Here is a 24,817-nt window from a genome sequence, read left to right as displayed (position 1 = left end):
GTTAGAGCTAGTAGTTATATGCAAGTGGAAAAGTAAAAAATTGGAAAAGTAATGGTATTTGTGTCCCACTGGAGAGAACCCTTTCCCTTTGACCAAGTAGTTAGTCACTTGTCCTACTTGTTCACGTGCCCCTCTCTCTCTCTCTCCAGTATCTGGTTACTGTCTACCAGTCTTTCAATTGCTCTGACTGAGTTGCCGTCACTGTGCACTGCTTTCGCAGTTCAATCATTCTAACGTCAGTATTAGAATAGTGCAAAAGCATCATAACGTCAGTAACAGTAAGAGCAGCATTATCGGTGCATGTGGCACCGTTTCTAAACTGAACAAAAACGGGACCAATATATTCTCTAATTTTAGCCCATTAAAGGTAGGTGACTTTCAATGCTTATGAGCCCTTAGATCAATCATGTGCCACGTGTCATTAATGCTTATGAGCCCTTATGACCGATTTGGGCTACTTTGCGTCAAAAGCAATTCAATTTATTTATTTATATATTTATTTATTCTCATAGTATATTTACTGATGTTCTTCTTTTTTTATTATATGTGTAGGCTAGTGAGATCCATGGGGAGTACAAATCAAACAAGAGTCGCATGAAGTTTGTTATCTTTGTATGCATAATGTTATTTGTAATCTGTACAATGCTTATGTCTGCATGAACTTTACCATAGTTTATGGTATGTGTTGACAAACATAATGTGACCATAGTTTATTTGCTTGAAAAATTATGCTCAATGTTGTCTTTGAAAAAAATTGTCTCTAAGCTGACCTAACAAAGGTAGCTGGGTACCAAAACAATATCCCAGTAGCAATTTGACCAGATCAATATTTCAAAGAAATTAGCGAAAGCTTTGTATTTTTAAAAAACTGTTTAACAATATTGTTAAGAGATCGGACAAATTCGAAGTTTGGCATTGCTAATGAATCTTATCTTGATGTAGTTAAAGCTTCTTATGATAATCCAACTACTTAAAAAACTCTCCTGCAAAATAAGGAGAAGAAAGAATAACAAAGAGCGAAGAGTAATATCGACTGTTGCAGTTGTCACGGGTAATATCGATCAAATATAACTTTAAAAGTAAATATATCAATGGATACACAATATGTTAAGCAAGCCAAAAAGAAGTAAATTTCACATTAGAAAAAACAAGTATTTTTTATTTTTCTTTTAATTTTAAAAAGTTAATTATACAATTTACTTATTTACCATTTTAGTTTTTGGTCTTGCTAACGATTTTCCAATGCGTCGACTTTATAAATTTCTATAAAAATTATATTAATGTTTACTATTTAAGATCTTAAATAGTGTCCGGGGCACTAGCATTTGCCATTAGTTTTTTAACTAAAACTAATGACATGGACTAAAAAATATATAAAGTATTTACTCAGTACGTGTGTAGTGAATGGATGGAAATGAACACAACTTTTAGATTCATGTAACAACTTTTTCATGGATGATACATGAATGTGATCTAGGCTATCTAGCCATATATACTATAAATTTTTTTTCCAAACCTTTGTGCAGGCCGGTGCCCCCATTCTCCTCCAAGTGCCTCCGTCCCTGGTTACCGGAACACTTTGGAAAAAAGCATTCTGATATATAATTTTTTTTTACCTGAACACTTTGAAAAAAAGTGTGTAGGGATGTTTAGAAAAGTGTGTTTAAAAAAAAAGAAAAAATTTATATACCTGAACATTTTTTTCCAAAGTGTTCCGGTAACAAAAAAAAAAAACGAAAAATGCTTAATTGCACTACAGTGTTTGTCGTGAAATGTTTGGACCTATCATTGATAACCATATACATTATTACTCCTCGGTCCTACATTTTACATGCAATATCTCTACTAACTAAGTAACTATAATCACGGGGACAATTTTTTTATTTTAAAAAGTATATTTAACTTGGACGAATATTTTGTTTGAAATATTTGATGGTAAACTAACAATTATCAATTTATCACGTTAACACTTACTACGTATTATATAATAATATAATACTTTCATACAACAGTATATGAAAAAATAATAACGGAACTAGCGCATCATGCAAATCCAACGACAGTGCAAGTCGTGCCATTTAGCATTGCCGAAAAAAATTTACATATCAGAACATTTTTTTCCAAGATGAGTGTTAGTGACTGCACCTCCCTGCAATCTGGAGTGCAGCTAATCATAACCCTTCCCCTAACCATAGTTTCACTATTCTGCATTAAATACAAGCAGCAACATGTATCCCCCTTTTATGCAGCAAAGGACAGCGCCCAGCAAAATCCTGTCTTGCAACATGTCTACATTAAATGCAAAGTTGGTAAAGTGTTATCATATGCTATCAAACTAAAATAAGAATAAACCAAGTCAAACTAATACCATTTCAATTAAACTGATTACATTACCATCTAATGCCATATAATCCAACTAAACTAATACGTACCATAATCCAACTAAACTAATACATACCATCTAACTATGCTACTCTAAATTACATAACTACATTACAACCTCAATTTACATTATTTACATACACTAACCGAGCACTAACTGCAGTTAGCCATTAGGCATAAACTAAGGTTGAAGTGAGATGAAATGATATATAAATCACACCCACAAGTGACCATACTTGTCTTAAAATCACATCCTCCTACCAAGTAACAGTCACCTTGATCAAACTTGCAATGTATTCTTCGGATGGCCAATCAGCTACTTCACCCCTCCAAAATAAGACGATATACTCACCCCATGATCCTCTAGTTTCACAAAGCAAATCAAACCTACATGAAACATTTAACGACTCAGACGACGAGGCAGTTGCCGCAACCCCAACTCCGCCAAAAGCAAAGAAATCATTTACATTTCAAGAAGCTGGAACAGCAACAAATCCAGTGAACGTATCATCCAGGTACACATCATATTAATATGTTTTACAGGTTCTTACCTATCTTTCTACAGGGAAAAAACCAGTGTGCATTCAGGGTTGTCTTGCATTACAAGACTGACTATTTACATGTATATAAATGGAATACACAGCGGACAGAAACAGTTAAATCAAGTCAACGAATGTCATGGAAAAGATGAGGAATGGTTGCACACCAGAATATACAAGAAACATGTATGAAATTTAATATACTTTGTAATCATTTTAGACAATCTTACAATTTAAATGACACCCTAAACATGGACAGGGTAAATTTCTGGATGAATTTGCAAACCAATTTTAACAATATTATACTATTTTTCCTATCAACCATTTAGTTAATCAATCTTACAAGGTAAATGTCATGGAAAACAGGGTACAAGTAAAGATAGCGAGGCGGTGGCCAGCAAATGGACCGATGATAAAAAACAGAAGAAAGAATCCGGAAAACACCGTGTATGAAATTTACGATCCTTTGTCTAACGATTTTTTGTAGCCGTTTTAGACAAACTTATATTATAAGTTAAAAATCTTACAAGTTAAATGACATGGAAAACAGGGTACAAGTAAAGATAGCGAGGCGGTGGCCAACAAATGGGCTGATGACAAAAAACACTGTGTATGAAATTTACGATTTGTTTGACGAATCTTTGTAGCGATTTTTGACAATTTTATAAGTTAAACGACACTGTGAACAGGGTTTAAAATATCAGGAAGATGAGATGCCATCAGATGACCAGAGTAATGACACGGAACAGGATAACAAAGCAACAACATACCAGGTATGAATATTCTTGATGAACTGTGCACACGAATCTTAGGAAATTAATGTTGGTGCCATTAATGTTTCTGCTAGTAAAATTATGTTAATCTTATCTTATAAGTTAAACGACACGATGAATAGGGTCGAAGACTAGGGGACACGATATGGATTAATCACAGAAAACGCATAAAAGAGACAAAAACACGCATTGGGGTAAATTTCCAGATGAACTCTACATATGCTGTTCTATGTTGTTGTTCATCCTTATGTTACTGCCGGCAACCATTTTGTTGATCTAATAAGTTAAAATTCACGTAACAGAATCCAAGGTGTCCGGTTAATGAAAAGGAATCTGTTGATTGGAGCGGTCTCATAGAAAAGAATAAAGATTCAAAAAAGAGCAATGTATGACATTTCTGGATGAACTTTGTACATGAATTTAAACAATATCACAATTCATTACATGTAACCATTTAGCTAATGCCTTAAGTGCAATTACACATCTAAACAGGATTTGAGGGGAAGGATAGATGTTTTGGAGCATGGATTTGAAAGTATGAAAGAAACGATGAAAGAATCGTTTGCGGAGCTGAAAGAAACCATACTCCAAACCGCGGCGCAGAACAACACAAAGGAAGTCTCAGGAACAGGAAAAAAGAAAAGGAAGGCTAAGGAGGTAATGAAACCAGAAGAAGAGGCAGGGAACAATGGAAGCAAACTGTTCGGAGCGCCAGCTAATTGCAAAAAAAACAGAGGGCCCGTAAAGGCAACATGCACGCGAACTGGGTTTAACATAAACCCGTCAAAAAAGCATGGCAATGTCATCTCTTTCGGGAAAACCCATGTGCCCCCAGTAAGTCAACAACTTGTAGCTGAAACTATTGTGCTCATAGTAAGTCAACAATGCGTAACTAATTGTGCCAATGTTTTTTATACAGTGGCTGGGTAATACATTTAAGCTGACCAACGACATGTACCTGACCGAGGAAGAGACCCAAATAGCAACCTACATGTTCCACCGAAGAAAAAGCCAACACATTAGCGAGTGAGTGATGTTTTTGAACGACCGAATGGAAATATTCATTTTGAATTTAATTTAAATGGGATCGAATTATTGTTTCATATTCATTAGTAACATAACATAAGTTTGCTATACAGGAATGATGTTTTTATCAGTCCCGAGAATGGGTACTGTCAAGCAACCAGGCAAAAGATGAACTGTTTGATCCCCAAGCAACTGGTTGATGACGAGGTAATATTATTAACTAAATGTCATTACCGAGAATATTATTATTATTATTATTATTATTATTATTTGTTCAGATTCTAACCGAGAATATTATGCTGCAGATCATCAGTCTGGCAGCGTGCATGATGACGCACACGGCCAGACAATCAATGTCAAATGCAAATTGCTGGTATCTCCCAACAACGTTTTCGGTATACTACTAACATTCTCAGTAAAACTTATAAATTAGATTTTAAAAGCAAAATATAGCTTTTGTTTTGCTTTTCGCGTTAGTTTATCGGTGCTGTCCACTTTATATTGCCTGGATGTTTCCTGGTATTTCTATTGTGGTCTTTCTATACTCGTACATTAATGCCCTTTTTAATAATTTTTTTGCTGATTTTAAAAAATAACTGTAATGCGTCACAGCAATATATTCTGTCCTGGGAGTGCTCCCACACAACAGTGGCCAAGAAGCACTTTAAGGCATTCATGGGAAAGGCCGACAAACTGTCAAAGGTAATACACTAACACACAAACTTACAAAGAGCATTTGTATGGGATAATACCCATCAATTCATCGTTGTTTTTTATAATATGTTTTGTATTTATTATAAAGGTTTTCATACCTTTCCACGACTCAACGTGTGGCCCACACTGGATGCTGTTAGTCATTGATTTTGAGAAGGAGAAATTGACCTACCTTGACTCTTTCCCCATGACAAAGTCTTCCCACAACATAACGCGGAGCATAAAAACTATGGTGAAATTCGGTCACTTGTCTCCAACTGTATATTAGTACTATGATAATATACGAATTATACAAATTAATAGTGTTATAAGAAATTATTTTGGCCAGGCGCTGTTTATGGAGGGAATGCTGCAAAGTGGCATATTTTACGACAATCCGAGCACACCTAGGCCACTGGTGTCGCATTTTCACATGTCTTTCCCCAGTGCCGCTGGTTCACAGGGCATTAACTCGTAAGCGGTTATATAAACTACATTTTTATAAAAGTACATCCATTCAAGACTCTAAATACGAAGATATATTGTAGGAATGACTGTGCAGTCTTCGTCATCCTTTGGATGACATCTGCAAAGGAGGAGGAAGGATACAAAGTGGAGGTACGAAACATTACACAGTAGATTCTGAATTTAGAGTTTTGTATATTGTAGAGTTTTAAGTTTTTATCGGTTTGTATAGGTGGACAATGGATCCAGACTGCAGATTGCGATTGATTTGGTGTTGGCGCCATATAATAAACACAAGTCAATCGTAATGCAGAATGCTGAAGATTTCAATGCGCGCAAGAAAAGATCATCATTGCGTAAAGGGGTGTAATTTGTATGATTTGTACAATGTATGATTTGGACAATGGTCGGATTATGTATTATGGGACAACTTGAAATGTTATGTTTTTTGGTATGTATTATGGTACAATTTATGGTACTGATTTTGCAGTGGGTTAGCTGTGGGTTTTGTATGATTTGGACAATGGTCGGATTATGTATTATGGTACAATTTATGGTACTGATGTTGCAGTGGCTTAGCTGTGGGTTTTGGTACTGATGTTGCTGCTGTATTATTTATTATGGTACAATTTGAATCTCTATGTATTATGGTACAATTAGAATGTTCTAATTTTATGGTTACAATTTGAATGTTATATTTTGCTGGTTAGTTGTGGGTTCTGGTACTGATGTGTGGTGTCTAGTGTATACTTGCTTCTATGCGATATATATAGGCCTCTGGGAGTGACAGTTTTGCCTCTGAAGTCCCTATTCTCCACGTTCTATGGTAATGGAGTGGTGGGATCGTGCGTGTGGTTCTTTTTTTCCGCCAATATTTATAAATTTAAAAATGTATTATATTGTATCTTAATTGTGTAATTTTATAAGATTTTTGTTTTCATGGGCCCGGGTAGCAGGCGGATAATGTTGTCCCTTACTGTGCTTTATGCAAGTTGGGCCTTTACTTTATCCCCCGATAAGCAACGGTGAAATTGTTTTCAAAACAAAGTCAGGTTGAGCGCAATTATCAACTCCTATTCATTAAGCATCTGGAATTCAATTTGGAAAAGCTTCCTAATTATTTTCAGTCTTGCTTAATGTATTAGCACATCTTAGCATATATAAAAAATAAACAGGTGTACATGGCAGCATGTTTCTATGTATATTCGCGTGTATTACAACTTATTCAACAACTATAATGATTAGAACTAGACCCTATAATTGCATTTTAGCTAAGACTTTAAAATGGCCTTAAAAAATAATAACTACATGTACCTGGTATTTTGACGATTGCCCTACTCATTCTCTAAAGCTCTACGCTGGCACAACCTGTGAAAATAGAAATACACAAGCCATGATGGTAACTACCACACAGTATGCATAAGTATATAGAAGGAACCAAAAAACCAGGTAAAATGAATGACAGCAACTGCCGATTGAAAATAAAAAGAACAGTTTTAAGGGATTGCAAACAGAGGGAGTAATACACAAATCATGTCAAAGTGAACTTAATTAAAATATTAAATCCAATGTGAACTTAACCACCTTACATCAAAGTGAACATAACCAGGTAAAGTCAACAACACCCTTCAAAAACGGGCTGAATGAACGACAAAAACCAGGTAAAATGAACGACAACAACTGCAGATTGAAAATAAAAAAGAACAGTTTTAAGGGATTGCAAAAAGAGGGAGTAATACACAAATCATGTCAAAGTGAACTTAATTAAAATATTAAATCCAATGTGAACTTAACCACCTTACATCAAAGTGAATTAAGCTACCAGTGCCCACGACCCCAACATAATATTCTTGTACAAATTTAGTACAAATTTAGTGCGATTTTAAGGGATTGGCTTAACGACCTTAAAATTCATGTAACCTGTACGAGACACTTTGTTCTTTGGTTTTAGGTTGACTGACAGAGAATATTACATAAGATTGAAGGTGTGTTGGGATAAAAATAAGATTGAAATATTTAAAATAAATTAACATAAATCTTTAAAATAAATTAACATAAAAATAAGACTGAAGATTAATAATAAATTATTGTAAATTACATAAGGTGGCCAAAAGTCCTAAGCTTATCCCACGCTTCCTGTAATCACAAGTACTTGTGGTGCATGATTTCTTCTAGTTTACTAATTTTAAGCTTGTAAACTTACAGGTCATCCATCTTCCCTTCAAAACGGCCTAAGATGCAACTTCGGTCTTGAAGTCTCACCAAAGCATCTGCAATAGCCCCTTGGACTTCTGCCATCCGTTTCTTAAGAGGATGCAATTGATTCATCACATCCCGTATATCATTGTCCAAATTCCTCTCCTCTCTTTCTTTTCCAAAGAGAGGACAACTTTTCCAAAATTTGTTCAGATTTTTATCAAGTGACCGCTCCTCTTCGCGGTAAACTTTGTACGTGGAACTCCACACTTTGACATTCTCCCGGGCAGTCTTTGTTTTGTCGATCAAAATAAGCCACTCGTTTTGGATTTCATCATTTTCAGACCAAACAGCAAGAAACAAGGGTTTATCGGAAGCAAGCAGAGAATAAAACATCTCTGCCATGTGCAAGAAAGATTTTTGATCTGTTGATAGATCAGTAATCTCTTTAATTTCACTAATTAAAGAGCGAAAGCGATCGGTCATACCTGGGGTTTCTAGAAGAAACAAGAAATCCTCTTCAACTAGCAAACTTTTCATGGACAAGGAGAAGAATGAGAAGGAGAAGAATGAGAAGAAGAACCCATGATATTAAAATGAGAGTAAGGTAGGATATAGTAGAATAAAAGAAAGAAACATTTTTTCGCGTAAACAAGAATGAGTGAAATTAGCCTAAGTGTATGTGGGTTTTATATACGCATGAAATGAATTTGAAAGTTTGTCAACAATAACTTCTCACTGACCAGTATTTCCTTCCCACTAATTTTTTTTCACTTCCCAGTTCCCACTAGTATTTACGGATCTGGATTTACTTCCCTTAAACCACTCAAGTTCCCACTAACTGGTTTTTAATTTACACTAACCTCTCAAGTGCACCGTTTATTGTCTTGGTGCATATTTATTCCCCACTCAACCATATTAATCGGATTTGAACAACAACCGACCACAAATTATTCAGGAAAATTATATGTAGAAAATTTCGTTTTTAAACACGCGACTTTTTAAATAATTCGTTTTTAATCTATTCATAGTGTAATCTTTCATTTGAACTCACCAAATATCTCCAGTATTACGATAAAGTAAAACGGCACAAGTGCGGAAAATCAAACCCAAACTAACAAATTATATAGAGATATTGCAGAAATTACTCTTATAGATAGATCCGTAACAGTGAAACAAATAAAACAAACCTGTAATAGCGAGAGATCCGTAACCGAGGAACCGAGCTCGAAAATGCTGGGGTTGAAGAAGAAGCAGATCCACGAAGCTGGGTTTGAATTTGAAGAACTTCTGATTGTGTCGTGAAGGAGATGAGCAAAGTCGAAACAGATCCACGAAGCAAGCTCCTATTTTTTTTTGTAAATAAATTAGAGGGAAGGTGATAATTTAAGGGGAGGTGATTAATTAGAGGGAAGGTTAATCAGAAGTTGCAAAGTAAGTAAGGGGGCGTTTTGGTAAAATCCACCCAAGGCTCATTGGTGGGGTCGAAAGGCATAAAAGCAACACATCCACATGGCAATTTGTCATTTGTGCGTACCGGTGCAGCAAAAAACCCATCCTGCACCGGAGAATTTGCCATTATGATTGGCATATGTTTTTACTATTTAATGATGATGGTACATACATTGTTTATACATTTTTTTTTTTTGCATGTGCAACTGGATGTTGAAAAATAAGAGTCCAGATCCTCTCCATTTTGGCATTTAATGGCAATCTCCTTTTCTTTTCATAACCAGTTGACACGCGGCAAAATGAAAATGAATGGCTCAGATTTAATAATTAATTATTCTAAAAATTAAAAAAACAAAACCACGTTCTCTTCTTCTTCTCACGATGGATGCTACTCTATTCTCTTCTTCTTCTTCTTCTTCTTCTTCTTCTTCTCACTTCTCATTCTCACGATGCTCACCGGAAAACATGGCTCCCTTCTACTTCGCGACGCTCACCAGAGAAAGCTGCTATCCAATATTGCTTCTATTTCAACTTTCGTCGTTGTTGTAAAACTGCACGACGGTGTTTTAATTCCTAACCTCGACGCAGAAGCTCAGTGATGTTGATTAATATCTGACAGTGGCCGAACGGGTTTTACGACGATGGAATGAATATGAGACAAAGCTTCTGAGATTTAGTTGATCCTTTTTTTTCAATTAAAAAAATTGAGAAAGATTTTGAAATTCGTGTTGGCCTTCTTCTTCGCATTCCGATTTCTTCTCTCACGACTGTTCCGTGCTCGAGGTCTGCTTCCGGCCGCCGTCGGCTGCGCCCTTCGGCGGTTTCTAACGACCACTGCACCACAACTTGTTAATTGCCGCCTCAGATCTGAACTTGTCTCTATTTTTCTATTTTTAATCCATTTTTCCTTTGTTGTTTTAATCTCTCTCTGCCTGTTTTTTTTTTTGGTTTCTAGCGCTATCATCTATCTTTGTTATTTTTATTGTTTTAATTCTATTCCTTCACAGATCAATACATCAGTTTAGTCTTCAATTATTTTTTTCCAGTTTCATAGCTTCTTCACCCAGCGGCAGTAGCATTACGGGGAAAGTTTTTATGGGTTCTGCTTCTGCAGTGTAGTCATGAACTAAAAGAGAGAGAGACAAACCAGTTCTTCGTTTTGTTTCTTAAGAATTAAAAATTAATTAAAGTAATTCATTGGATAAATTTAATCTAAACCGTTTATATTCACTTTTGCAACGTGTCCAAATTTCACAATGGAAATGGAGATGGCCATTTCTTCTCCAAATGGAGAGGATCTGAACTCGAAAAATAAAAATACAAACAATTGCAAAAAAAGTTCCATTGCCGGGAATCGAACCCGGGTCTCCTGGGTGAAAGCCAGATATCCTAACCGCTGGACGACAATGGAATTGTTGTTCAAATCCCTACCAAGAGTCTTATAATTAAGAGTATCTTGAGTTGAAGCACTCCAAACTATAAGAAGCTGCTGCTTAATGTGATTAGTCAAGGGAGGATGAGGATTAAGAGGTTGATTTCTAGCCAAAAACAAAGTCAATTGCAGCTATGGAATCTGATTCAAAAACAATGTGTCTATGGCTTTCATCATACACTAAGATGAAGCCATTAAAATGGCATGTTGGTTGAAATATGGATCTTTATGAAAAAGCAAGAAATTTAAGATAGCAACAGATTGTGCGCAACCTCTAAGGCACAACCAGTAAAAAAAAGCTTCAGATTTTCAGGAATTTTGAGCTTTTAGCTTTCATGATTAATGTTGCTTGCGGAAACATGACTATTGTGAAGTGAGCATAGTAACGACTTTTAACCGAGTAAATTCATGAACTAGAAGAAGCCAAGATGGTAAGATCCTTCGAAGTGTTATCAATATACTCTTAATTTGCACTTGAATGTAAGGCAGAATCCAAGTAGCAAGATGATTAAAATTCCTGCTGTCAAGATTATTAATTTCCTTCAACAAAAGATGAGATTCATTGATATGAACGTATGAAACCAAGTTACAAAGGTAATCGATCTCAAGCCATTTGCCATACAAAAGAGAAATTTCACCCTTACCAGTCATGAAACCTAATTTATGCACCTCCACGGTCATAGTAATAGTCTTACAAACACAAGAGGCGCCCGAAATCACGGTGGCATCTAAAATATGATCCTCCACTAAGTAATTACAGGATAAAAAGTTCACCCACAACTTATCTGAGTTGTGAATTAAATCCCATACATGTTTACCAATAATTAGATTCCAGTTTCCTAACGTGATACAATTACTCATATCATCAAATTTGCTTATAAAAAAGAATGAACGTACATTTTTTTACTTTGATTTTCCAAAGTCATGACCCCAATTACCTACTTTGGTATGCAGCACACAAAGGAGAACAGACACCCCTACTAGACCAGGAAACAAGTTGGTAAAGCATACAATGAAAGCAATCATGTTACAAATTAGATTTATACGAGTAGTATCTAATGAATTATCCGTCAAAATATCAAAATTTACAATGTCAACAAAAAAATAGACACCTCAGTTACCAAGCCTTATTTATGAGCATTTAGGTAGGACTGGACAAGACATGTAAAGAATCCTAATTACATAAGAAAACTATTGCAACTGTTACCAAGGTTTAAGGTCACCCACAGGGCCAGCAGTCCAATTCAAGCTCTTCTCCCCTGGTTTCAAGAATACACTCCTTTCATGCGGCAACTTCCGTGCAAGTCCATTTAAAACTTGATGGAAGGCGTCTCCAGCTTGTGCAGGTTGAGGGAATAACATTGCTTGCTTCATGGAAGGATTAGCAAGCAATCTTTGTTTCCTAAGTATAACTTCTGGAGGTATCGATGTGAGTATGGTATCCAACTTAGGAACATCCTGCTCATCAACAAACACCCCAATCTCTTCCCACGGTATTGCATCGGCAAACGGAAGAACAATATCATCTGCAATAATAACAGGGATGCAACCAAATACCACAGCTTCAACCAATCTTGGGCTCCAAGGGGCCCATCCAAGTGGGCATAGGCAAAACACAGCTCGTTGCATGTCCTCGTAATATGTGGCAGGATGCTCTGTGGAAATGTCAAATAATGGATTGTTCTTAAAGTTCTCCCATACTGCTGCTCTTGCACCTCTGTAAGATTGAAAACCAAGGCCAGGTTAACAAGTCAGGATTATTTGTTGATCCAAGTTTATTTTGTTATATAAACAATGATTCAGGTGCTGAAGTCCATGTATATACTTGATTTTCAATAAGAATTTTAGAATGAAACAATTTTGGATCATGACACAATTAATTTTACCAATTTCAATAATGACACTAAATACAATTATATATTTACATGAATCAAAATCACTCCCTTTGCTTTTTCAGAGTAGAGGAATGAAAGCCAACTTTCTTATGCATGCATAATATGATGATACTAAATGATGCATACTCAAACCTCATTTGAAGTTTGAGCTTGTAATAAGACCTACCTTGCATAGTATCCACCTTCAGGGTCATTTCCTACATCATAAAACAGTCCTCGGAAGTATACAAAAATGGACCTGGGAGTCTTATCAGGAATCAAGTGGGTATGCATTTTCTGTGGTGGAGCATATGGAGGAATGGTAATTGAGCCCTCTTTCAAGCACACGTGATTTCTCTGTCCAAATGTTTGAACCAAGGTAGCGCGCTGCAGAAGTGGAAGAATCCCTCTTTCAATTGCCTTCTCTTCCTGGAACAAAACAGTATAACAAAAGTACATGTTACATGGCCCACATAAAACTTTGAGTTTAACAGTGATATAAATAATACTATGTAAATAGTAATTTCTAAAGTTATAATCTAGATCCCATACTTGGTAATGAAAACATGCCCCAAAGTCATGAGGAACCACAAAGAAATGATCTGCCCCCTCTGTTCGATTCCAATAGGGCCAGTTAGAAGAAATAAGCTGTATGGCACTCCTCATCATTCGCGGTGATTTAAAGGGTAAAGGGAGGCCATTTGGTGTCAAGTCACAGGTTGTGTAGACAGGAGTATAAAACCAATCAGCTTCTTCAGGATTAAGGGTTCGGACAGCGCTAGATATGAGAAACCGATGCATAAATATCTCAGCGGCAAACATATGGGTGAGGCATCTTGGGTCCTTTTGCAGAATTTTCTTATTATATTTACTTGGAAGCTCATAAACAAAAACCTTCAACCTTCCAACCGGATCATCTTCCAATACATCACCAGCGCTGCCTACAAATGGTTCAACCACAACATGTTTAGTATACAGATTTTAAAATAATTACACTCAAACAGAGAATTTAAACTGGTGTATTTTACTCCATTGTATCTCTAGAACTATAATTGCCTAACTCATATGATTGAGAAACAGTACACAAAACCGGCTTATAAACAAGTTAAAACTCCAGGTAACCAAGGATGTGTTTTGGTTATATTTATCAAATATGCTCAAGTAATATAAATTTTCTTCCTTTACCGCACCCCTATACCCGCCAGTAGCCAGTTAATTGAAATCCAAACTGATGCTACATTCCTATGCCCTGAATCCCACTGTGGTGAGCTGATATTAATGTCTTCCTAACATTTAAAGATACATATTGTCGGGGAGCAGGGTTCAAATTTTGGCTATAATTTTCCCCTTTCAGGTTTTATAAGGTTAAAAGACAAGAACAAAAGTTTGGTTTTATAACATGAAGCCATTGTGCATATTGCAGAGTTTCCATATTAAATTTGAATTTCATATCAAGTTTCAGGCTTTCAGCTCATAAAAACCACTTTTTTTTTAATTCTCGGGGACTGTGAGGGGAGCAGTAAAAATACGTGAATTCTGATTCCACTGTAAACATTGAAACTCAAAAGCCAGCTAGTAAGCCCCAGGATTCAAATAAAATCCCTAAAAGACGTGTTTTAAATTACACCGCATCCGTGTCTGTGTAAGAAGCGCACCTTTGGAGATACTATCATATTGCCAATCTATAAAATTACAGAGCCGTACCGTAACCATAAGATTACCGATATATCTTCTAGAACGAGCGCTTTTACACATTTGCAGGAGAGAGGAAATCATAACTTTCATGTTTTCATCGGAAACCAAGCACAACATGTTAATTATCCTAAGGTTCAAATTTACTTGGATTATCTTTGAAGATTCAATACCTATGAAGTTATACATCTTCCAAATTCTTAAACTAGTTGCCAACCTTTGAAGTATAAACACAATATGAGTATCGAATACGAAAATGTCCAATAAGGACATTCACCATTCATTGAAAAATACAGGATAGGATATGATACGTGTATTAAAAAAAAAAAAAATCACATATCATGGTATATTATTGTGATTCAAAAAATTCAAACTTAGAACATACCTCTTAAACACTCATAGTGATTCAAAAAAGGAAATATTTTATCATAATTCATGTATCTAATTCAATTTTTAAACTTAGATGACAAATTAATTACACAAAATTTAAGAGAATATTTCTACTTTTGGATTCTTAACATCTCCAAAAATATATTGCAACCTCAAATCAAATCTTAATCAAACTCACATTCATAATTCATAATTAACAACAAATACACTAACATGAAGAGGTCAAATCAAAACTCATAAAACCATGAAAGAAATTGATCAAAATTACATGATTCAACAGAGCTGAAAAACAAAAATTAAGAAGAAAAAACGACCTGAAATTCTTTCAGTGGGCTGATTCCGGTGCAGCTGAACAGCATCAATTGTAAAGAGAAAAGCAACAGAAAGAAACCCTAAAAAACAGGATTTCCAAATACCCATTTTATGATGGGAAGAGGAAGGTGCTGCAATATAAAGAAGTTAAATTTAGTCAAAGATAAGACGTCACAATTGAAAGTAGTTGAAGAATGAAGAAACAAAGTTGAAAATTTTGAGTGTAGAAGAAGAAGAAGAAGATTGAATTTTGCAGGTTTAGTGTTTGATAAAAAGTCAAAATCAGAAAACCATTTACGTACCAAAACTCAACTGCGTGTCACGTTCCGTTCATCTTTACCTTTTCAACTTCAAATTCAATTCAACTTGGAAGACTCATTTTTGTTGAGTAAAATATCATAAAAATCCACATATTTTAACTCAACAGTAAGAAATGATAAAAATTGTTAGAGAAAGTTATAATCGGAATTCAAACTATCCAAATAAATTTGCTTATCAAAAAAAAAAAATCCAAATAAATAAACTTGACATTAAATAATACAAAAAAGTTAATGTTAAACAATCTAGTTGAGTAATTATAATTTTTTAGTTAATTAAGTATTAATATATCAGTTAGTTGGTGATTGACGCTGAATTTGGTATGAAGGATGACGGCTCAATTCCCGCTTGATATGAAGGATCACGACCCAATCCCCACAATTACAATCGGAGGAGGCTGAAAGTCTAAAATTGCTTAATGTCAGAACTGACATCCAACTCAGATTAACTAATCCACTAGGCTGGATACAGGTGATGAGGAAAAAATTACAATTTTTGAAATTAGAAATGCTTCCATATATATATATGTATATATATATATATACACGTGAATGCCACAACATCTTATTATTTCAATTTTAAAAACTTTTACAAAACCCTTGTTTTTTTTAAGGGAAATGTTAACATGTGCATTTAAGGCACATGTTAAGAATATAAATATAGAAATATTTTCTCGAAACATGTGTATTATATTTTTTAAGCATTAAATTCGTTTATAATATTAAATGCAAATTTCTAATTATAGAAACCTTAACATGTGTCATATATGCACATGTTAACAACACCCTTTTTTTAATTGCATATTCGTCGTTAAATTTATTTTAGGTTTCAATTTAATCTTTTACGTTAAAAAAGTTTTAAGTTAGTCTTTTTATTCAAATTTCAATTTAAATCGTCTATCTGACTAATAGATTTGCATGTGCAGAAAAACATAAGAAGGTGTAACGTGAAAGTTTTAGCAAAATTAACTCAAAATTTGACAGAAAATTAGATGAAATTTAACGAAAAGAACAAACTTATGTTGAAATCAGTAACGCAATGGACCAACTTGATAATTTTTAAACGTAAGGAACCAAATTGAAACATAAAATAAACATAAGGGACAAAATATGCAATTAAACCATTTTTTCAACAATTATTTTTTTCCTTCTATCAGAACCATTATCAGAGTTTATTATTACTACCGAAAAACTATCTTCGCTGCTTCATAACGAACCTAGTCAATCAAATAATATTAAACATAATAGATCTTATTCGTGCAAATGTTTATGCACCATTGATTTAGCAATGTATGGTTTGAATTCATCGTGAGCTTCAACCTATAATAACATATCACACATCAAATATACAAACAAATAATGAAAAACACAAACAACAATGGTAGCAAACAAAATAGTTTCTGGCCTAACAAGAGATAGAATAACCTCACGGCACGAGCTAACGACAGCCATGCACCACCTGTGTCCGCGTTCCCGAAGGCACTCCTTCCTTTCAAGAGGATTCGTGGCATGTCAAGCCTTGGTAAGGTTCTTCGCTTTGCATCGAATTAAACCACATGCTCCTTGTGTGGGCCCCCGTCAATTCCTTTGAGTTTCATTCTTGCTAACGTACTCCCCAGGCGGGATACTTAACGCGTTAGCTACAACATTAAGTAAATGTTAAAATCCATGCATACCGAAAGATATAATCTTATAGGTGTTAAAACTTATATCTGCATGGAGATGAAATCCGGTGTGACGTAGTTCAGTTTTCAAAATACAAAAACGTAAAAATAACAATTAAGAAGGTTAGAACTTCATGTTACCTATTATTCTGGACAAACAGTGATGAAGAACATATTGATGGTAGACTTGTGTAATGAAACCCAAATTCTGTGTAAAAGTTTTGCTTTGGACAGAGTTATGAAAGGTGATTGTTAAATAATGTGTTTTGAACAAGCTGAGTTTGCAGTCTTATGTATACAATTCTACTCGATTCTATTTTCCGATATGCATGAATCTTATGTAACGAACAATTTTTAATAGGGATATCAATAGGGTGGGGTTGAGCGGATGATACTTTCTCGCTCCATTACCTACCATATCCATCCCCGTTTTCTGCTTCGAGGAGTATTTTTTTTCCCACACCTCCATTTGTGGGGATCCATCAACATTAAAAAAAAATACCAAATTTATATTATTTTCGATCAAACTTGCTTTAAAAATATTAAAGTGTAATCATAAAACAAATAAAAAATTAAGACGTTTTAGTCTATCAGATTTTATCTCCCGATAAAGTGTCATTGAGTTTTAACTCTTGTTAGAAATATTTAGAGGCAATTTTAGAATTTTTTAGAGGACTATGAGCAATTAAAGGGGCCCAAGAACAATTCTTATTTTTGTGTATGTTTTAAGTGTTATTTTTATATAAGAAAATTTGGAATTTGGATCATTTTATGCCCTTTTTGTTAAGTCATCTATCATTTTGTTAATCTAACGTTTGATTGTCTCACAAATAAAAAAATAACATAGCAGAAGAGAAAGAAAAATAAAATAAATGAATAGTGTAAATTTAGAGCAGAATAGACGATACCAGAGAAAAAGCTCAAGAGGATCTAAATCCGAAAAATTAGTTTGTCTTTACGTAGGGCATTGACTTTAATTTTGGGGCAAAACTAAAGCATTAAATTTATTTATTTTTTGACAAAACTGAAGCATTAAATTAAATGCCCAATTTTTGGTTCAAACAGTTCCGTCCAAAACTGTGTAAAGACTAGAGACATTAAATTGCGTAGGTTAGATGACCACACACAACACACTGACCAAATAGTATTCAAACGCTGGATGAAGACTACTCGCTAATCGTGATTATTCATATCTAATCAAAGCCACACATTTTTTATCTTTATTTTCAATAACTTGAATTAATTCAACTATTTGAGATTGTTTTGCACAAACTTACAACTTATTTTGATAATAAATTTTTCGGGTGAATTTTAAGATGCAAATTCAATTAAATAGTAGTCCCAAATTATAAGGAAAAATAAAAAAATCACATTTATCAAGAAAAACTAAAACATGATAATTTGAAATATGTTTTTGTGAGTTTTCTTTAAAATAAATTGTATAGGAATGGAGTTGTGAAGATAAAAGTAATAAAAAAAAATAAAAATGCATAGCAATATGTAAAAACAATTTTTATTGGTTGTTGTTTATTGAGAAAATGAAAAAGAAAAAAAAAAATTAAATGCAATTTGCATTTAATTTTATGAGAACAAGGGAAAAAAAATTCTTGAAAATGATTTTTTCCCTTATAATTTGGGATAAAAAAAAAGGAGTTTTTTTCTCTTATAATTTCGGACGGAGGGAGTATATATGAGATTTTAGGTTCAATTATCTGCTCCATTGTAAAAAAAATGAGAACATATTATTAGAGAATTTGCACTATGACGACGATAGTCGATAGAGGCCATATTGTGTGTGGAAATATGTACTCTCCGCCCAAAAATATAAGCAAAAATGAGTCAAACAAATTTGATGTATTTGATAATTTTTTAGTTATTTTATTAATAGGATGATTTGATTATATTTGATTATGGCAAATGTTAAATAGTGCTTTAGGAGCACTAGTTAAGAATTCAAATGTAGAAAGTTTAAATTTTGATTTTCTCAATGCATAACTTCTCTTTTATTTTTTTTTTTAGTTCCTTAACCAGTGTCCCGACACTAGTTAGTAAGACCCTTTGATTATTAATAGGATGATTTGATCATTTGATTATTTATACTTCATTGTCGAGGGACTTTATTAAAACTATCATTTTGGAAGCACCATTTTTTAGAGAAAATGTGAATTTGGTAGCTGTCGTATTTTTATGTGACAATATATAATTTTTGTCTTCAAAAAATATAGTAGTATTTTTTTTTATCGTTTTGATGTATTGTTATTTGATTTTCTATCTTATTATAAGATTTTATTTGATTAAAATTTACATAATACAGTAACTTTTATCCATTTAAGGTAATTCCCTACTAATTGCCTCACCACTCAAATTATCCCTATTCCCTGCGCCCCTCCCCTCACTGCCCTCATGGGGACTTTCTCCTACATTTCCATTCCCACGAGGAAAATACTTTGTTTCCAAACCCTCAAATGTAACAGTCCCGACAGGAATTCCCGTTTATGGATACAAATAGACGTCATTAGGCAAAACAGACCAACTTATTACTGCTAGTCCGACCTATTTAATATGTTATTTTAGACGGATTGATCAACGTTTTGAACTCAACCTCTTAAGTTGGCTCTCTCTGTTTAACCCGCTGAAAAAGCAGGGCAGCCCGCAAGTTAGTCTAAACAATTGTCATATTTTCATTATTTTTAGTTTTATACTGAAAAAGAAAATTGAGTTTTATTTGATTATAAAGTGGGGGGAGACATTAATTCACACCATCAATAATTAGTTCACTACTACTATTAATTACGTTGACATGGCCATGTCTCCATATGCTATAAAGTCTAAAGCATGCATAATGACCAAAACCTCCCTTATTCAATATATATAGCCCAACAACAGAAACTATCCCGCAACAATTAGATTTTCATTTAACACCCCTGTTAGCTCAAAAGTTGGGTCTGAAAATGAAAGCAAATTAATATCAAATCAAGTTGTTTAACAGTTAACACACATTACGTTTGTGGGCCTCTAATATCACAGTACTGGTAGAAGCATTTAATTTCCTACATATTACTCAATTTTCTTTCTGTGTATATATATATATATATATATACAATCGAGCTGGAAATAAATACAAGTACAAAAAAGGAAGAAACTTCACATTAAACAAGAGCTATTTTTTGTTGTTGGTGAATTATTGATTTCAAGAAGACATAAAGGAAGAACAAAATGGAAGCAATGAAGGGTTGTCATGATAATAAGGGATCAAGAAGATTAGAAGAAGAACAAGAAGAAGATTGTAACAAAGATTTAGAAGCTGCAAAGACACGTGGAGTGGTTGCAAATGATGTTGTAACAGAAACTGAACTCAACAAAATCCGTCTTGTGAGAGCTTTTGTTGAAAAACATGATCCATCTTCTAAGGTACCTACGTACTACCTACCCTCTTCCTACTAATTGTACTTTCTTCTTAAACTTACTAAAATGAAAGAAAAAAAGAAGTTAAAAAGATTAAATTAAATTGTATAATGTTCATAACTTAAGCAACTAAAATGAAAAAAAAATAAAAAAATCAAGCGATCAAAATGAAACTTAAAATTAATATATTTGATAATTTTTTTTTTGAAGGAATATATTTTTTTTTGATAAGTTGAATATTATGTGGTGGAATATGGAATTCCTCGGTTCCACTTTATTCAATCTTCTTGATAGTTTACCGCAAATAGTCAATCCGTGTGTACTTTTAAATCCTCTATGTGATGAATTCATCGTTTACTAATCAAATGCGTCAAAAAAAAAAAAGAATCATTTACTAATCAAATCAAACAAAAGCCGATGATAGTTTCAACAATGAGACTGATAGTTCAAATTTTCAAAATTAACATAACAACTAACTTACCAAATAGTTAAAAGATCCGAACAAACAATGAATTGGTCTAAGTGGTAAGAGTTTTAGTTCCCTTAAACATGTGGTCAGAGTTCGATTTCATGTTATAAAGTACAATCAAGTACAATTTAGTAACATATATTAAATTAAATTTAAGATCCGAGTATCTACCACTTGAGTCTATTATTCAGGTTCTTTAAATAGTAATAAGTAATTTATTAAGTTATTCTCCTTAATTAAAATAGCATTTCATGTTATAATTAATGTACAATCAAGTACAATTTAGTAACGTTTGTTTCCTTCAATTATATATCCTTTATTTAAATTTTGTTTACAATTTTATCTTTTTAATCAATTAAAAAACTGATTTTTTTTAATAATAGTGTAAAATTTAAAAAAATTTAGAAGATAAAAATGAAAAACAGTACATTCCATGCTGATATGCACTATTTGGAGTACACTTGTAATCGTTGTAGGTTGTGGCTTTGAATTGAATTTATTTTGTAATTTGATAGAAGCTGTGGCTTTGATGGATTTTCTTAAGGGAGATTCTATGGTACATTCCTTTTTTGGACTGTTTTGGTGCAGTCCTTTTTTTTAACCAATAAAATTCATTTTAATTCTTACATCAGCGCAAGTCTATGGTAAATCTTTTTTTTTTAACAAACTTTTATTTATTGCATATGAGTCCCCCATCAAGTAAATAATCATTTACAAATTAAAAACAAATTTTATTTGAATTAATAGTTTTAAAAAAAAAACACAAATCTACTCGTAATTTATAATGTTTTTTATTTGAACAAATTAAAAATAAAATTGAAAGTAACAAGATCTTAAACCAACACTCCTGCATCTTCTCAAACCTGTTCTTCTTTTCCAACACTCATGCCATTCTCAAACCCTTCCATCAATCTAGGTGCAAAATCTGTTATTATAGAACAGAATATGATTTGCTTGTTGATCGATTGAGGCAGAAACAGATTGGATAATACCGATGGCCAACCTCCAATTGGTAATCCTGATTCTGATGGGCGCTGCGGCGGTTTTCACGGCAGTTGAGTGGCGACTCCAATCAAGCTTGTTGATTCTGATACGGAAAACTCAAAAAACGAATAGAGGAAGACAAATTAAAAACACGATGATTGGATCAATCTCGGTTTCCTTCGTTGCGGCGGTGTTTCTACTGTCGTTTCAGCAGCAGCAGCAACCAACATGACACATGATTCCAGCGAGATAGTGATAGCTCGACAGGGAGAGTCGCGGCGGAGAGCTGAGAAACGGCGGTGAAGTCTCAATTCAAAATTATTGACAGTTAGCTACTTTTGAATTGGTTCAATCCAGCAAAAAGTCACACAACATAGAAATCTCAAAAAAAAAAAAACAAATTAAACCATAAACCCTAATTCCCAAATTGAAATCAAATTGATTCTTAATAAATAATTACACATAAATAAATATAACAAACATTTCAGTTTCGTATTTAGCTTAGCAATTGTCTTTTCGATAGACCACACATAAACTTCTTTTCCAATCTCGCCGTCGAATGGAGTTCCGTTCGCGAAAACAATGATGAACGCAGATGATGAATAAGGAAGTTTCAATTTTAGTGATGATGAGCGCAGGTGATGAACTGAGAATTTTCAATTTTAGTGATTTTGAGACTTAGAGATGAAAGGAGGTGATGATGAAGAGAGGTTTCAATTTCTTGTCTGAAATTTTTTTGATATCGTAGAAACTGACTTTGTTTCTTTTTTTTTCAATCACAATTAAAATAAAAAATAATTTAAATATTGGGGTAGTTTTATAACTTTTAATATGATAGGGACTTAGTTGAAATATTATTTGATATGAAGATACATGGTAGGTACCATATAAGTGGTTTGTACCATATAATTTAAAATTAGTGAATACTTTATCCTCATTGGTCAGATTAAGACTGCACCAATACAGTCCAAATAAGGGGCTGCACCAGATTAAACTCGTAGTGAAAGGAAAAAATAAAGCACACACAACTGCATATATGTTTTGTCTTTGAGATTATTTCTCAATCCTTAGCATGCACCACTAATATTTTGCAGCCTTAGAAAATTTAATTTATAAGCTATATAACATAGATTTGGTCTGGCAGTGGCAGAGTACAAGTTATGCTTAAATATGCTGCCATATGTAAATAGTAACGAAAACTAATTAATTTTACCCTTGACTTTAGGAAGAAGATGATTTGATGATTAGAAGATTTCTACGTGCTCGTGATTTAGATGTGGAGAAAGCTTCAGCAATGTTTCTTAAGTACTTGAAATGGAGACACTCATTTGTTCCAAATGGTTCCATATCTCCATCACAGGTTCCTAATGAAATTGCAGATGACAAGGCGTTTTGCCAAGGGCGCGACAAGACTGGTCGACCTATACTTTTTGTCTTTGGTCGAAAACATTTTCAAAAGAAAGATGGTTTGGATGAATTCAAAAGTATGTTTTTACTAATTAAGTTAACAAACTTGAACAAAAACTTAGTAATTCATTTTATCAAGAAACACGGGTGAATAAAAATGCACTGATCATAGATTACTGAAAAGGAGATTAGTTCATGGAACATTTAGATTATGATTATTTCTTGCCAATTATTAACAAATTTTGCAATGACAAAGTAATTTTCTTTGTGATACAGGGTTTGCAGTCTATTGTCTTGAGAAAATGTGTGCAAGGTAATTCTTATTCCAATACTATAGATCCAGTTTCTAAAACTGTGAATTCAGATAGAATCTGGAAAAGATAGTAACATATATAATTTGATGTATCAGCATGCCACCCGGGGAAGAAAAATTTGTCGGTATAGCAGAACTGAAGGGATGGGGTTACGCGAATAGTGATGTACGAGGATACATTAATGCTCTCTCCATTTTGCAGGTATAATATATAGTTATAGCATGCATGTGTGTGTGTCTGTGTGTGTGTGTGAATTGAAGAAATTGGAAGCTTCAAATATACACTCAGACCTTATGATTGTTAATTTCTTGGATGCAGGATTACTACCCTGAAAGATTAGGGAAGTTGTTTATTCTCCACGCACCATACATTTTTATGAAAGTGTGGAAAATAATTTACCCGTTCATTGACAACAAAACCAAGAAGAAGGTGATGTTTCATATTAAATTATATATCTCAATGCATGGTATTGTTATTATATATTATAAAGTTTGTTTTTGAGATGTTGAGGGAAAATATTTATCTTTCAATTGGATCTCCTTGCAGATAATATTTGTGGAAAACAATAAGCTGAAATCAACACTTCTAGAAGATATAGACGAAAGTCAGCTACCTGAGATATACGGAGGCAAACTGCAATTAGTCCCCATCCAGAATAGTTAATTAAACTAATCAGCACTTACAAATTAAGGAGACCATAAGAAAAAATAATTCAATATTTTAATTGTGTTTCTTTGACTATTTCCTTTTACCCATAATTTATTGGGTTATATATATGTCATATAAATAAAATTATAGAAAGATTGGAGTTCTATTAGACTGATAGTTCAGTGGTTATTCCAAAGTAACCATTGATGTGTAATCAGTCGTGGAATTCTTTGTAATATCGGTTGATATATTTATCTTATATATGATCAGAATAAAATAGTAAAGTTCATTATTTGTGGCTCATATTTTCTACTTTCTACACTGTACTAGTTAATTGATATCTGGGTGTATATTATTATTTAGCTATAACTGAATGATGTTTG

General features: G+C 33.7%; 3 protein-coding genes, 1 long non-coding RNA gene and 1 other non-coding gene across 6 annotated transcripts; 2 read left to right on the top strand and 3 right to left on the bottom strand.

Moving 5' to 3' along the window:
* Positions 1-2,446: 2,446 nt before the first annotated feature.
* Positions 2,447-9,610, bottom strand: LOC123916042. The gene is made up of 3 exons (XR_006812036.1): positions 9,265-9,610; positions 7,193-7,246; positions 2,447-2,769 (listed from the first exon to the last, which is right to left on the bottom strand). It is a non-coding gene; the product is annotated as an uncharacterized LOC123916042 (long non-coding RNA).
* Positions 5,526-6,554, top strand: LOC123916041. Its single transcript, XM_045967369.1, has 4 exons — positions 5,526-5,666; positions 5,763-5,887; positions 5,962-6,031; positions 6,111-6,554. Exons 1-4 carry the CDS (start codon positions 5,565-5,567, stop codon positions 6,246-6,248), a joined length of 435 nt encoding a protein of 144 aa, XP_045823325.1. The 5' UTR covers positions 5,526-5,564; the 3' UTR covers positions 6,249-6,554.
* A 1,255-nt stretch (positions 9,611-10,865) lies between the features above and the next one.
* Positions 10,866-10,937, bottom strand: TRNAE-UUC. Its single transcript has one exon. It is a non-coding gene; the product is annotated as a tRNA-Glu (tRNA).
* Positions 10,938-11,939: 1,002 nt separating this feature from the next.
* Positions 11,940-15,674, bottom strand: LOC123916040 (probable beta-1,4-xylosyltransferase IRX10L). 2 transcript variants are annotated; one of them, XM_045967368.1, is made up of 5 exons: positions 15,529-15,674; positions 15,229-15,357; positions 13,385-13,773; positions 13,020-13,261; positions 11,940-12,675 (listed from the first exon to the last, which is right to left on the bottom strand). In XM_045967368.1, the coding sequence occupies exons 2-5, from the start codon at positions 15,332-15,334 to the stop codon at positions 12,162-12,164; spliced, it is 1,251 nt and encodes a 416-aa protein (XP_045823324.1). In that variant the 5' UTR covers positions 15,335-15,357; positions 15,529-15,674; the 3' UTR covers positions 11,940-12,161. The 2 variants fall into 2 exon arrangements, with proteins under 2 accessions (XP_045823324.1, XP_045823323.1); XM_045967367.1 differs by having other exon boundaries at positions 15,229-15,549.
* A 4,347-nt stretch (positions 15,675-20,021) lies between these two features.
* Positions 20,022-24,737, top strand: LOC123916037 (phosphatidylinositol transfer protein 3-like). Its single transcript, XM_045967365.1, has 6 exons — positions 20,022-20,618; positions 23,291-23,549; positions 23,749-23,785; positions 23,882-23,987; positions 24,105-24,215; positions 24,333-24,737. Exons 1-6 carry the CDS (start codon positions 20,424-20,426, stop codon positions 24,447-24,449), a joined length of 825 nt encoding a protein of 274 aa, XP_045823321.1. The 5' UTR covers positions 20,022-20,423; the 3' UTR covers positions 24,450-24,737.
* Positions 24,738-24,817: the final 80 nt, after the last annotated feature.

Source organism: Trifolium pratense, linkage group LG3 (assembly GCF_020283565.1).
Source record: "Trifolium pratense cultivar HEN17-A07 linkage group LG3, ARS_RC_1.1, whole genome shotgun sequence".
In the NCBI taxonomy this organism is placed as follows: Eukaryota; Viridiplantae; Streptophyta; class Magnoliopsida; order Fabales; family Fabaceae; genus Trifolium; species Trifolium pratense.
This window is presented reverse-complemented; position numbering and strand designations above follow the sequence as displayed.

Coding starts and splice junctions, on each gene's coding strand:
- LOC123916037 (XM_045967365.1), top strand. CDS start 20,424: ATGGAAGCAATGAAGGGTTGTCATGATAATAAGGGATCAAGAAGATTA. Junction 23,786..23,881: donor CTTGAGAAAATGTGTGCAAG/GTAATTCTTATT, acceptor TTGATGTATCAG/CATGCCACCCGGGGAAGAAA. Junction 24,216..24,332: donor ACAACAAAACCAAGAAGAAG/GTGATGTTTCAT, acceptor ATCTCCTTGCAG/ATAATATTTGTGGAAAACAA.
- LOC123916041 (XM_045967369.1), top strand. CDS start 5,565: ATGCTGTTAGTCATTGATTTTGAGAAGGAGAAATTGACCTACCTTGAC. Junction 5,667..5,762: donor CGCGGAGCATAAAAACTATG/GTGAAATTCGGT, acceptor TATTTTGGCCAG/GCGCTGTTTATGGAGGGAAT. Junction 6,032..6,110: donor AGGAAGGATACAAAGTGGAG/GTACGAAACATT, acceptor CGGTTTGTATAG/GTGGACAATGGATCCAGACT.
- LOC123916040 (XM_045967368.1), bottom strand. CDS start 15,334: ATGGGTATTTGGAAATCCTGTTTTTTAGGGTTTCTTTCTGTTGCTTTT. Junction 13,774..15,228: donor GCCCACTGAAAGAATTTCAG/GTCGTTTTTTCT, acceptor AACCATTTGTAG/GCAGCGCTGGTGATGTATTG. Junction 13,262..13,384: donor GGGCATGTTTTCATTACCAA/GTATGGGATCTA, acceptor GTTTTGTTCCAG/GAAGAGAAGGCAATTGAAAG.